This window comes from Theropithecus gelada, chromosome 5 (genome assembly GCF_003255815.1).
Source record: "Theropithecus gelada isolate Dixy chromosome 5, Tgel_1.0, whole genome shotgun sequence".
In the NCBI taxonomy this organism is placed as follows: domain Eukaryota; kingdom Metazoa; phylum Chordata; class Mammalia; order Primates; family Cercopithecidae; genus Theropithecus; species Theropithecus gelada.
The window spans coordinates 25529084-25542900 of NC_037672.1; the positions used below are offsets into that span (position 1 = coordinate 25529084).

General features: G+C 34.7%; 1 protein-coding gene across 2 annotated transcripts in view; it reads left to right on the forward strand.

Moving 5' to 3' along the window:
* Nucleotides 1-13817, forward strand: part of TBC1D19 (TBC1 domain family member 19) — a 162127-nt gene that overhangs the window by 63204 nt on the left and 85106 nt on the right. For both annotated transcript variants that reach the window (XM_025385502.1, XM_025385503.1), the window contains 2 exons: nucleotides 2376-2486; nucleotides 9089-9161. In XM_025385502.1, coding sequence (XP_025241287.1) covers nucleotides 2376-2486; nucleotides 9089-9161 — 184 coding nt within the window. The remainder of the gene's footprint in view (nucleotides 1-2375; nucleotides 2487-9088; nucleotides 9162-13817) is intronic.

Consider the following 13817-nt stretch of genomic DNA (forward strand, 5'->3'; position numbering starts at 1 on the left):
CTCCCTCCCCTTGCCTCTGACCCCCTGACAGGCCCTGGTGTGTGATGTTTTCCTCGCTGTGTCCATGTGTTCTCATTGTTCAACTCTCACTTATGAGTGAGAACATGCAGTATTTGGTTTTCTGTTCTTGTGATAGTTTGCTGAGAATAATAGTTTCCAGCTTCATCCATGTCCCTGCAAAGGATGTGAACTCATCCTTTTTTATGGCTATGTAGTATTCCATGGCGTATGTGTGCCACGTTTTCTTCATCCAGTCTATCATTGATGAACATTTGGGTTGGTTCCAAGTCTTTGCTATTGTGAATAGTGCCTCAGTAAACATACATGTGCATGTGTCTTTATAGTAGAATGATTTATAATCCTTTGGATATATACCCAGTAACAGAATGGCTGGGTCAAAGGGTATTTCTAGTTCTAGATCCTTGAGGAATCACCACAATGTCTTCCACAATGGTTGAACTAGTTTACACTCCCACCAACAGTGTAAAAGCGTTCTGTTTCTCCACGTCCTCTCCAGCGTCTGTTGTTTCCTGACTTTTTAATGATCACCATTCTAACGGCTATGAGATGGTATCTCATTGTGGTTTTGATTTGTATTTCTCTAATGACCAGTGATCATGAGCATTTTTTCATATGTTTGTTGGCTGCGTAAATGTCTTCTTTTGAGAAGTGTCTGTTCATATCCTTTGCCCACTTTTTGATGGGGTTATTTGTTTTTTCTTGTAAACATGTTTAAGTTCTTTGTAGATTCTGGATATTAGCCCTTTGTCAGATGCATAGATTGCAAAATTTTTCTCCCATTCTGTAGGTTGTCTGTTCACTCTGATGATAGTTTCTTTTGCTGTACAAAAGCTCTTTAGTTTAATTAGGTCCCATTTGTCAATTTTGGCTTTTTTTTGCCATTGCTTTTTTTGCTTTTGGTGTTTTAGACATAAAGTCTTTGCCCATACCTGTGTCCTGAATGGTATTGCCCAGGTTTTCTTCTAGGATTCTTATAGTTTTAGGTCTAACATTTAAGTCTTTAATCCATCTTGAGTTTATTTTTGTATAAGGTGTAAGGAAGAGGTCCGGTTTAAGTTTTGTGCATATGGCTAGCCAGTTTTCCCAGCACCATTTATTAAATAGGGAATCTTTTCCCCATTGCTTGTTTGTATCAAGTTTGTCAAGGATCAGATGGTTGTAGATATGTGGTGTTTTTTTCTGTGGCCTCTGTTCTTTTCCATTGGTCTATATATCTGTTTTGGTACCAGTACCATGCTGTTTTGGTTACTGTAGCCTTGTAGTATAGTTTGAAGTTAGAAAGCATGATGCCTCCAGCTTTGTTCTTTTTCCTTAGAATTGTCTTGAGTATGCGGGCTCTTTTTTGGTTCCATATGAAGTTTAAAGTAGTTTTTTTCCGTTTCCATGAAGAAAGTCAGTGGTAGCTATGGGGATAGCATTGAATCTATAAATTACTTTGGGCAGTATGGCCGTTTTCATGATACTGATTCTTTCTATCCATGAGCATGAATGTTTTCCCATTTGTTGTGTCCTCTTATTTCCTTGAGCAGTGGTTTGTAGTTCTCCTTAAAGAGGTCCTGCACATCCCTAGTAAGTTGGATTCCTAGGTATTTTATTCTCTTAGTAGCAATTGTGAATGGGAGTTCAATGATTTGGCTGTCTGTCTGTTACTGGTGTAAGGAATGCTTGTGATTTTTGCACATTGATTTTGTATCCTCAGACTTTGCTGAAGTTGTTTATCAGCTTAAGGAGATTTTGGGCTGAGACAGTGGGGTTTTCTAAATATACAATCATGTCATCTGCAAACAGACAATTTGACTTCCACTCTTCCTATTTGAATACCCTTCATTTCTTTCTCTTGCCTGATTGCCCTAGCCAGAACTTCCAATATTATGTTGAATAGGAGTGGTGAGAGAGATGCCCTGCAATCTTACTTCATCATCTTTCTACAAATATTGTCAATATCTTTTTTTAAATGTGTTAGAATTGGTTCTAAAATTTTTCCTGATAAATATTACAATCAAGCAAGATTTCTTTCTTATCACCTTCTCTGGTAAAGTGTTATAATCAAGCAATTTTTATTTTTTCTAACCACCAAAAAGTTTTTATTTTTAACTAAATTCTTAACTTCGTAGAGTTTTGTATTGTAGATCATTTATTGGAATATTAAAACTATCCTAATTAAAGTATATTTATGGCATTATATTTTAACATTTCAATATACTTTTATACTATTTTAGAATGTAATTAAAGTATGTGTATCACCCAAATAGTAATTAATTTTGTGGTGATACACAAAGAATATCCCTGCTAATTTTATAAGTGTAAACATCCTATAAAGAAACTAACCAATTTTGTTGGATTTGTTTTTAAAGGTATTAATTAATCTTCGCAACCCAAATTATGAAAACGGTGATTCTCTTAGTTTCAGGACTCATTTGGGTTTAATTCAAGTTCCTCTGAAAGTAAAAGACATCCCTGAATTGGTAAGTATAGAAACTTAAAAATAAATTAACATCATTTAGAAGATAATTAGAAAAATGTTTTTATATAGCATGTATGTAAAGCAATAGGGTAATCTACTCATGAAACAAATTAATAAAGTGACATTTATTCTTTTATTGCAAATATGTATATAGAGAGAGCAAGCTGCTTTGCTAATAGGACTAAAAATGAGTTTGCATTGACCTATAAATGCTTTTGCTTATTTTGTATTTTAATAAGCAGCATAGATTTATGAGACAGCTTGTTGAGATTCAGTTGCCTGGTGGATGGTTATAAAACTAATTGAGATAAATTGTGAGTTTTATAAAATTATTTTTAAGAAAGTACACTTTATTTAATTTCACAAACTTTTGTGGAGCTTATAACAAGATGAGGCACTTAGGGAGATGGAGAACATAAGAATTAATTAGAGAGTGGCTTTGCTCTGGAGACCATAATATTCTTGTGAGGAAGCTCATTTTAAAATGAAAAGTAGGGAGATTTCCTGATGGTAGAATTAAGAAATTATCACTTCTTCTTTCAAAGTCACCCTAAAACAATAAGGAGTATAGAAATATAAATACTGTCTTTGGTGAAACTAGGAAGCCACTTATCACTCTGGGCATTAATGTATTAAGATAGAGCGCTGATGATAAATGACTTAAACAGGGGAGAAGAATATCAAACCTAAATGTCCCTAGAAGATAGAAAGTATGAATGAGATTAAAGTATATTTATGGCCTTATATTTTTTGCCAATCATCAGTTTATTATCTTTCAGCTCTAAATTCTCCTTTTTGCTCTGCTTTATCATGCTGGAGCTGGACCCTAGAAACATTTCCCCTTTGCCAGCAGGCCTGATGGTAGGCTTTGTCAATAGAAGGTTCTAGAGGGACACTGTAAGGCCATAGAAGGAGGAAGGGGTTTCCATTTCTAGCTCCTGTGTGTAGGAGTCAGCAGATTGGGATGCAGGAGGCTCAATAACACTCACCTCAGTAGTCCTCAATAGTCCAGCTCTAACCTGCCCCTTGACAAGTTTTTCCACCACCCTTGGTTTGCCTTTGTGTGGCAGCTCCACTACCTCTCTACAGAGGTATGAATCTCAGCCTTCAGCGCCAGGAGACCCTTTTCTAAGTTCTTAGTTTCTTTTTTGTTTACTTTCCTTTAACCTAGAAGTCATAGTTGCTTTCTGCATTTGCTTCTTCTGTTTTTCCCTGTTCAATTTCTGGTATGACCTATTTCCTGACTAGACACTGACTGATGCAAGAAGCAAGATGATTTTCTCCATAGAACCTTAGAAATGTTCGAGAATTGGAGGTACCACATGTCACAGAAAACCATGGTGAGCCATAGGGCTGAAAATGGAGAGAAGTTAGTCCCCCAGATTTCCATCACCATGCATACTCAGATAACTCCTCCTCCCCCACAGAAGACCAGAGGTGTATTCACTAGAGATCCAGATGCAGAAAGACTGTGCACTCGGAGACCTCAGACATAGAGCAGGACAGGAATGAGCTATTGAAAACAGCGATTAAGTGCAAGTCTGCTGAATGGTGAGACTAATACTCTCATTCTTACCACCACTACCCTACCTTCCCCACCCTCCACCTTCTTTTTCCTTACCCTCAACCAACTCTAGAATGCCAGAGAAAAGACTAACAGGGATTCAGAGAACCCTTACAAAAAAGAGGTTGGCTAGATATTAAATTGCCTCACAATGAAGCCTACTGCATTCTGTGCCTGACCCTTGCCGACAGAGCTTCCAATCAGTTTTTTATTACCTCGTTTCTAAATAGGAATGACCAACCTAGAAACCTCAGACTTTTGAATTCTTCCAGTATGAAAGACAGGACCAAACTAAAGCAAAACCAAACAGCAACAACAATAACAAAACCCAAATAGCCAAATTAGGGAATGACTGCTAGTAGGCATTTCAGGTTCTGATTTACATTCATACTCACAGGATACAATAGACGATAACCTGGTACCAGGTTCACTTAAATTTGTGAGTGAAACAGGACAGAAAACAGCATGACAGTATACTAGCATGCCATTAGCAGGTTCATCATCATGGAGAGTCTTTACAGCCATCCAAATGCTACTTCCCAACCCTCACAAGGAAGGTATGCAACTGGAAATGACAAGTCACATAGGCACAACATAGGGAAGTCTCATACACCATAGGAATCATTTCTTGTAATGCACATAAGCATAGCTTCTAAGTCCTCCCAAGAGACACCACACAGGTGGCTAAGGCCTGTGTTTTCCAGTCAGTTTTTATACTCTACTCACAGTTTTCCATTTCAGATGTCGTTTACCAGTCAAGGATCATATGTTTTCAGTAAATAACATTGCTTAGCAATATAGTGGGGGCGTTTCTCTTAGAATTTGTGTGTGTGTGTGTGATTCAGTACATTTTCAGGACAACAGTGATGGGAGAAGGTAAACATAATGTCATCTTCAAATGGACATGTTAACCATTTATTCCCAAAAGGAAACTTTAATGAAACCATTAATATTCTCAGTAAGATAAGATATTACTTGAAACAAGAACAGAATTTCATTAATGCAAGAAAACACTTGAGAATGAAAAGGAGGTTTTTGGATTAAGAATATAGTATGCCAAAAAATACATATCGATAGATAAGTTGAAAACAAAGCTGAGGAAATCTTTGTCAGAAGATGAAGCAAAAAACCAAAGAAATGAAAAATAGGAGTGAAAAGATTTCTTAAATTACAAGATCAATCTACAAAGATTAACATCTGACCAAAAGGAGTTCCAGAAAAGGGAAACGGAGGGAACATAAGTTTATAAGAATTTAAGAAAGATGTGGATCTCCAGTGAAAAGGCTTACCAAGTACCCAGTGGCATGAATGAAAGAAGATCCACACCAAGGCACTTGAAAACGAGAAAACTGAAAATTTTTTATAAAAGAAAAGCAGAGTATATACAGTGTCAGGAATCAGAGTGGCATCTTACTCTCAGCAACAACACTGGAAGCCAGAAGACTTTGAAGTAATGTCTTTAAAAACCTGAGTGATTTCAAGCCTGGAATTCTATATGTAACCAACAGTCAATCAAATGTTAAGATGGAGTAAACATTTTCTGATGTACTGATCTAAAATATTTACTCTTATTTAGGGAGCTCTTGGTAGAAGTACTTCAAACAAGGTCATAAACAAGAAGCAAAATATGGGACCCAGAAAACAGGATCCCAACCAAAGAGAAGGAGAATTTCCAGAAATGATAGTGAAGAGAAGTTCCAGGACAAAGGCTGTACAACTGGACTGAAACACAACAACCCTAGATTGGAGCAGGAGGTTGGAAGGTTCCAGGAGGGATGCTTGCACGAAAAACACCACAAGTGCAGATGATCTCACAGGCTTGACTACATGCGAACTTATATCAAGGAGGGTCTTTTCAGAGTTGTTATGGGTTTAGGAAAAAGAGGTAAATGATTAGAGAAAATTGTATAAGTGAAAAATCAGTTTAATTATGAACAGTGTGGAAAAAAGTATAAGAATGAAAACATTGATAAGTACAACATACCTCACCAGTGAAATATTTACATAGTCACAATAATGCAAAACTCTCAATATGGATTTAATTAAGAATTAATGATAACTGAAGGGTGGAAATAGAATGTGCATGAGCTAAAATCCTCATTTTCCATATAAAATCAATAGATGATATCTGAAACTGCCACATGTAGAGGCAGTTTCACATGAAGATTAGGTGATGACCCTCTGAAGCCAGCCAACTTGAAGGAGTTTGCTAGGTAAAAAAGCAGGGAAAGGATAATTTAGACAAAGTTTCAGCTTATGTGTGAATGAGACTACTATGTATTCTATCTGTCTGAAGAGACCCTAAACTGATGCGAATGCATTCTTAACTATTGGAGAACCAAAAGCTTGTGGCTAATTTTCAAGAAATTGTGGCTATATGATTAAGAGTGTAGTTAGTCCTTTTATTCCTCAGTCATTATGGATAGTTGTCCCTGCCTTGCCTGTATCATGTAACCTGGCAATATAATGATTCTGACTCCAGGATGCATGGTTTATCTGTGACCCCAGTCTGCCTGTACAAGTATTGAACTTGGTGAGGCTCAGTGAGTCCTGTGATCCTATAATGGATAGCCCTTAAACCTAATTACAATGTTATGTAGACACATACATATTAAACAGAAATTCCTTATAACTGAGATTTATTAACTCTAAAGTGTAGTTGTGACAAATTCCTATTTACTAATTTGGTTATGTGGAGGCAGCTGGTTAGGACTAGAGCTAAGTAGTGTGGTTCAGTATTTATTGAACCCCTTCGCTATGTCAGGCCCTGTGCCAGGTAGTGAAGCAGAGTGCAAATGTGTGTAAGAGACAGTGCTTGTCTTCCAAGAGCTGCAGGCTAGTGGAGAGGTGGGCAGTAAAAATACAATTTTAATATGATGTGGTTATGTGCTTGGTTGATAAAGGTTAATATATATGCAGAGAAAGTTGCTTATATCAGCCTGGAATATCAAGGGGGGCTTCTCTGAAGATGAGATACCTGGGGTGAGTTTTGAAGGAAATCTGAGATTAGGGTCCATGTCTGTTGACACTGAGTTAAAAATAGTCCAGGGCAATGAAGTAGGAAATGGATGTTCAGAGTTCTGTTTATGCTTTTTAACATGTCCTAGCCTAAGTAAAACTCTCCATTTTAATTACAGAACCTAATATTAAAGCATTTATTGGGTATAAGTCCCTTTTGTAGTATGAAGATTAAGGTTATTAAAAAAAAGAAATACAAAGGATTTCAATTACAGAAGAGTACCTTAAAATAAATGGAAAACAATGGTTGAAAATGGAAGAATAACAAATTTACCTCTTCAGTCATTAAAAATTGGTAACATAAGATGCAGTACTGTTTTTTTTTTTTTTTCAGTTGCAAGATTTAATAGAGTGAAAACAGAGGTCTCATACAATGGGAGGGGACCCAAAAGGGGTTGCCCACTCCCAGCTCGAATGCCTGGGTTTATATCCCGATCATTTTCCCTCCTCCCCCTGTGCTCTCATGCGATATATGACTTGACAATACTTTACCTCCTGCTTTTAGCCTAAGTTGTATTTTAGTGAGCCCTCTTTACTACCTGATTGGTCGGGTGTGAGCTGAGTTACAAGCCCCGTGTTTAAAGGTGGGTGCATTCACCTTCTCAGCGGGGCTTAGGAATTCTTAGTCGGCCTAGGAAATCCAGCTAGTCTTGTCTCTCAGTCCCCCCTCTCAACAGGAAAACCCGAGTGCTACTGGGGAGGTTGGCCGATGATTGCTCTAACTGCTTCCTGCTGAACTGGGGCATAGTGGGGTCATGCAGTTGAGATTTCCTCGGGAGGGGTGCCTTCGATGTCATTAACATCAGAGCATGGGCTAGCAGGCCGGTCCTGGGGTCCATGGTAGATCTTAGTCATGGACAAGATGCAGTACTTTTTAAAGTGTAGATAAAGTTTAAAAATTGAAATATAGTAGTAGTTATTTAAAATCTATACAAAAATGAAATGTGTATATGTATATGTTAGGCTGAATAACTATCTTGTAAAGGACATTAATAAATCACTAACTTAAGTAATAATAGATAATTAGTAAGGATTAAAACTAATTCCATTTTTTAAAGGGCAAGGAAGTATGGGTTTAGCAATTAGAATAGTAACAAAATACTGAGGCAAATATTAATAGAAATATTTAATTACTTAGAGCATAAAAATGTGAATAATGTGAGGTTTTTATATATTTAAAAACTACCAGAGAAACATTATTATTTTCCCTAGACATTACTAGATAAGTAGAGGAAGTCTGGAGAATAAATCTGATTTATCCTTATTTTAGCAGAGCACTTGATGGTCCAATTGTACTTAAAAATTAATTTAAGTTGTTTTGGATATTTGCAGTGTTTAGTTGATTAAGATCTGAGTGAGGTACAGTACCATAGAAAGCACAAATACAGGATCATAGTGGTAATTTTAGACAATGATTTTAGAAGATGAAATTGGTAAGTGATACGCATATCGAGTGTTTGTATGTGTGTGTGTGTGTGTTTCAGGAAAGGTTTAAAGTTAGTTTTTTACTGAAAGGATAATTATCATTCCTTATCTTACTGAGTAGTCTGTTACCTAAAAAGGCAAAATCAAGAACTATTTTTGAAAAACAGTTATTTTAAACAATGGCAGCACTCGTTGGTCAAAAGGCAAGAAGTAAAACTTTTATTAGGTAGGAAAAATTAGGAGAAAGAAAAATGTTGCTAATGGCTCTTCATTTGGATAAATATTACATGTTTGTGTCTTTCCCATTGTATATTTATATTTCCTAAATGCTTATATCTTTTCTATTCGTGATTATTTCATATGAAAATAATAAACATTATATAGTAATCACTGGTTATTCTGTTCCTTAATTTTGGACTAATGCATTATTATTTAGATGTTTAATATGTCCTTTTCTTTTTTAGGTATTTGAATAAAGCAAAGCCTCATTTCACATTGTGATTTTTATTTAAGCTAATGTTTAGGTAAAGGTGATCTTTTAACAATGTGCAGTAAAGTCTGAGATCTATGTCAATTCTACATATGTTATTTTTCAGAAAGAATGCTTTGTGGAACTTGGCTTAAATATAGGACAACTGGGTATAGATGATTCTACACAAGTGCCTCCTGGTTGGTATTTTTCCAGTTAATTCAATTAATGATAAATGAGAGTGAGCCTAAGGTTTATATTGCTATTTCCAAGTTAATTTAGCAGTTTTTTTTTTTTTAATATCTGAAAACTAAGCGTGCTTTTGCCTCTCCTTGGCTACTGTTATATATTGAATAGAATCCGGTATGTTGTAAGTATTAGAGTTCAACCAGATTTTGTCTTTTTATTTGATCTTTAAAATGATTTTGAAAAGTCATTAGACATATATAAGTTATTTTTGTTGTCAGAATCTTTACTGGCAACATCCTTTCCTGGCCAACAGTATCTGTTTTTACTTTTGTATCACCAAGTTAAGTGAATACTGACGTCTACCTTGAGTCAACTTAGGCTTTAAAAATAGTGTCTTTTAAACCTTAATAATCCAAGCAATTTTCCTAACTTTTCCCTTTTTGTGCATAAATTCAGTGTACGTTTTACTAAATACTACATTGGTATTTAGCTATAATAAAAACGAAGTAAAAATTTACTTAAAGTATGGGAGCCCTGTATTGTAGTGGAAATAATACTAGATAGGGATTAGGAGACTATTCTGGTCTTTCCTCTGCCACTGGCTAACTGTATAACTTGCACAAGTCACTATACATCTTTGGACTTGTTTCTTCCTCTATAAAATAAGTTGGCTCTTACTACTATTATAATAGCAATATTACATAATTATTACTATTTTTATTCTATATAATCAGAAATAACCATTGAGTGCATACTATATGTTGCATCTATGTTGTCTCATTTTAACCTCTCAGCAACTCTATAAGGTATCTATTTTCATTTTAGATACTTTATTAATGTATAATGCACATAGAGGAATACATATATAATAAGAGGACAGCTTAATGAATTTTTACAAATTGAATACACCTATTAAAATACCCAGAACACTAAACAGAAGCCCTCCTCCTACCCTCTTTCAATCTTTAATCCCCATTACAAAGATAACTACTATTCTGATTTCTGGCAGCACAGATTAGTTTTTCAAATTCTTGAACTTCATATGAATAAAAGCATACAGTGTGTCTCTGTGATGTTTGACTTCTTTTGTTCAAATTATATTTGTGACATTTGGCCATATTGTTACATGTGTTTATAGATCATTTGCTTCCCAGTGTTCCACTGGATGCATATACCACACATTTATTTATCTATTCTACGGTTGGTAAATATTTGGGAAGTTTCAAGTTGGGGATAGTACAAATAAGGCTACTATTATCATTCTAGTATGTGTTTTTTGGTGAATGTATCTATATTCTGCTGTGGAGTATATACCTGGGAGTGTATTTTCTAGGTCCTAGAAATATTCATTCATTCATTCATGCATATTCATATTTGTATATGTTCATTTTTAGTAAATAACTGCCAGTGAGTTTTCAAAAGTGTTAGTACCAGTTTACACTTTCACCAACAATGTATGAGAGTTGTAGTTTTGCTGTATGTCCTCACTGATGCTTGGTGTATTTCATCTTTGTCTTAGTCAGTCTGGCAGTGTATAGTAGTATTGCAATATGGTTTTAATTTTCTTATATAATGTGATGTAAGATTATTATCTTCATTTTAAAGTTGAAGATGTGGAGATGTTAAGTAACTTGCTCCAGGTCACAAAACTAGTAAGTAGTAGAGCCAGGATTCAAAACTAAGTAGTCTGTCTCCAAAGTCTGCTACACTGTACTGCCTCCCTCCTGCCACCTTTGACAGCCTTTTCTTATTTTATAAGAAGATGTAAAATATCTTATAAAATAAAATACCTTGTATTTTTATTCATGGAAATTGATAGTCATATAAGAAAAGGAAAGGAAGTAGTAACACAGCCTTGAATTATATTTTTAATTTTTTACTTTTGAAATATCTTTAAGAGTTATTTAAAATTATTCTAAATCTCATAGTACCTATGCTTTAGAAGACTTAACATACTGTATTTTTAAACTTACAGTGCAGATTTTCCTTCTTTGATTCATTCATAATATAACAAATGTGTTTGAGACCCTGCTGAGGGCCAGGGGTTGGTAAATACAGAGTTTTATGTAGAATACATAGACATAAGACATAATCTCTGCTTTTAGGGGAAAAAATAGTGGTAAGTGACAGATAAGATACAGTGTGGTATTTGCTGTTATTACCTTTAAAGGGCGACTGGAGCATAGAACATCTAAGCCTGCTTGAAGGAGGCTGACGACCTCTTATTTTATATTTTAGTCTGTGTCTTTCGCTTTAAGTTGGAAATGTAATGCTAATGTTGGAAAATGTTGCTATACTTGTGTTTGGCTAGAGGCAAGTTTTTTATATTCAGAATTAAGTTTAAGTGTGGCTTAAGGGAATTGTGTTCTTACACATCTTTAAAACCTCTGTTACCTCTGTTTTATCATTACTGTTATTCAATTATTATCTTTGAAATGCATTTCTTACTTACGAGCTTTTATATATAAGTCAGGAGAAAAAGTCCTTACAATTATACTATAGAATCCTTATTTAACAATAATAAAAAAAAACAGTCATAGCCATTATTTCTACAAACTCATGAACACGCATTGCATTTATTGTAAATACACACACATTTACTATGGAAACCATTTATAAGACTGATATTAACAGAGTGAGCAAGATCAGCATTCTTTCATAAGCCTTTATGATAAAGGAGGTCCTGTGTCTGATATTATTGTCTGAGTGTACGTAATAATGAATCTTAATTAGACGAGGGTTCTACTAAATAGACATTTTCTTTCTAAAAGAAAAAACCATACTCAGTGTAGTATTTCCTGAAGCGTTATACTAAGGAGCACTCATAAGATGCCCTGTGAAAAAGAGAATCTTGATGTCAAATAAGGTTTGAGAAGGGCTGAATTGTATACCTTCTTAAGATGTACAGTGTATGTTACTATCTTAAAGACTATGAGAAGTCTTAACTCAACTATTTTAGCTTAGCATCTTCCAAGATCGTTTTAACAGAAGTATTTTTCCTGAGCAAGATCTATTAATATAGATGCATCTGTTAACATACTGGTCCTCAGGGCACTCTGAAAAACACAGAATTAGAGTATAAGTTGGAGATTCTGGTTCTGATTTTTTAGGCTTCTTATTCTTAGGACAGAAAATAGCATTTAAAAAACAGAATTATTGTATTTCACATAATTGAATAGTTAAACTTTTTAAGAAGTCTGATTATTGTTATTTCATACTACTTTGGGTAATAAAGCGCTGTTACCATCTAGTAATATCATCTGCTTTTGTTAGAAAATGCGAATTGGCTGGCAACTTATTTTTACTTGATTATTCAACTGTTCTTTATTCATTCAGTGAAAATTACGAATATAAAACATTTCTTGGCACATTATGAGAAGAAAATCTTGAACTGTATAAACTACATTGATTGAAATGAACATAAAGGATTATAATTTGAATCTTAAGAGAAAATTTAACTTAATCCTTAGTCAAGGAGGATGAAAAAAATCGAGTTGTTATGGGCCAGTTTTGTGATGTGCTTGTCAAGATAACTGAGAAGAACCAGTTATGGGGTTCTCTGTGAAAACTATCTCCAGTGCCTGTAATACACTGTTTGTTATTTTCTGAAAGTTTACTGAGCTAAGCCCCACTATAGTATGCTGCAGTATTACATCTGCCGTTTCATGCTATTACAGTGTTCACTGAAGCATTGTCTTCTTTGGCCACTAAGTCTCAGAAATCATAGCTGATTAAAATGAAACTGTATTGTTACTATATACATATATACATATGTTACTATATACATATATATATGATTATGTTAGGGATCCCAGACACTTTCCTTAGTCATTGTATAATCTGTTCAACTAATTACTTCCTAATTACTTCAGAAGTACTAGAACTACAATAAAGTAAAAGAATAAGGCATTCTGGCTCAAATACTCTAATGAAAAAACAGCTTTATGCATTATTTTTTAAAACTAAAAAATTATGTAATACTGAAAATGTACCACACTTACATTAATCTTTCTTTGATTAAGAGAATTCTTCTGATTTTTCCTTAGTGTTGCAATTTTATATTTCAAAACTAGAGTTTTCAAGTACTGCAGGTAATAGAAAAATGACTGCTAATTTTTAAATAACTTCTATAGAAGTACAACATACATACTGGATAGCACACAAATCACGTCTATACAGATCAGTGAATTTTTACAAAGTGAACACACTTGCGTAACCTCCAGCTAGACCAAGAAACAGAATATTACCAGCACCTCAGAGGCCCCCTTAGGCACACGTCCAGATTCTGTCACGCTCATGGGTAAAAACTGTTCTGCCTTCTGGCATCACAGATTAGTTTTGCTTATTTTTGTACTTTATAGAAATGAAATCATATATACTCTTGTGTGTTTGGCTTCTTTTGCTTTTCCTTATAATATTCAAGGTGTTGTAGAGAATTATAAATCATTCATTCTCATTGCTGTATTATAACCTATTGTATGAATATGCCACTGTCTAGTGTACTGCTGATGGTAATTTGAGTTGTTTACATTTTCAGTTATTATCAATGGTGGTGCTGTGAATATTCTTATACACATCTCTTGGTGCACATATGTATGCATTAGGGTTTATAACTGAGAGTGGATTGCTAATTATTGTGGTATATGCACATCTGTTTAGTGTTAGTA